The sequence below is a fragment of the Eurypyga helias genome, unplaced genomic scaffold (genome assembly GCF_000690775.1).
Source record: "Eurypyga helias isolate BGI_N326 unplaced genomic scaffold, ASM69077v1 scaffold28881, whole genome shotgun sequence".
NCBI lineage: Eukaryota > Metazoa > Chordata > Aves > Eurypygiformes > Eurypygidae > Eurypyga > Eurypyga helias.
In genome coordinates this window covers 1,295-1,534 of record NW_010233210.1, presented here as the reverse complement: position 1 = coordinate 1,534, position 240 = coordinate 1,295, and the positions used below count along the sequence as shown (strand labels likewise).

At 56.2% G+C, this 240-nt stretch overlaps 1 protein-coding gene across 1 annotated transcript in view; it reads right to left on the bottom strand.

Annotated features, from left to right (window-relative positions):
- Window positions 1-102: 102 nt before the first annotated feature.
- RPL23 (ribosomal protein L23) overlaps window positions 103-240 on the bottom strand; it is a 1,239-nt gene continuing 1,101 nt past the window's right edge. Inside the window, exon 3 of the mRNA XM_010161677.1 lies at window positions 103-232. Within this exon, the coding sequence (XP_010159979.1) occupies window positions 150-232 (83 nt within the window). The 3' untranslated portion in view covers window positions 103-149. The remainder of the gene's footprint in view (window positions 233-240) is intronic.

Sequence of the window (240 nt, the reverse complement as noted above, 5' to 3'; positions counted from 1 at the left end):
AGCACAAGGGGTTCCATACCAAAGTCTCCCACAACCAGCTCCCCCAGGCAACACCGTTCTGCTGGGCAGAGCAGGGTGCCTCGGCAAGAAAGACGCTACGCGTTTGGTACAAGGGACTTTTTATTTTATCTCTACGAAGAAGAACGCCTTTAGGCGATGCTTCCTGCGTTGGATGCTATCCTGGGCCACAGATCCGCACACTCCTTCGCCACGGGGCCTGTGATGGCGGAGCCTGGAAAG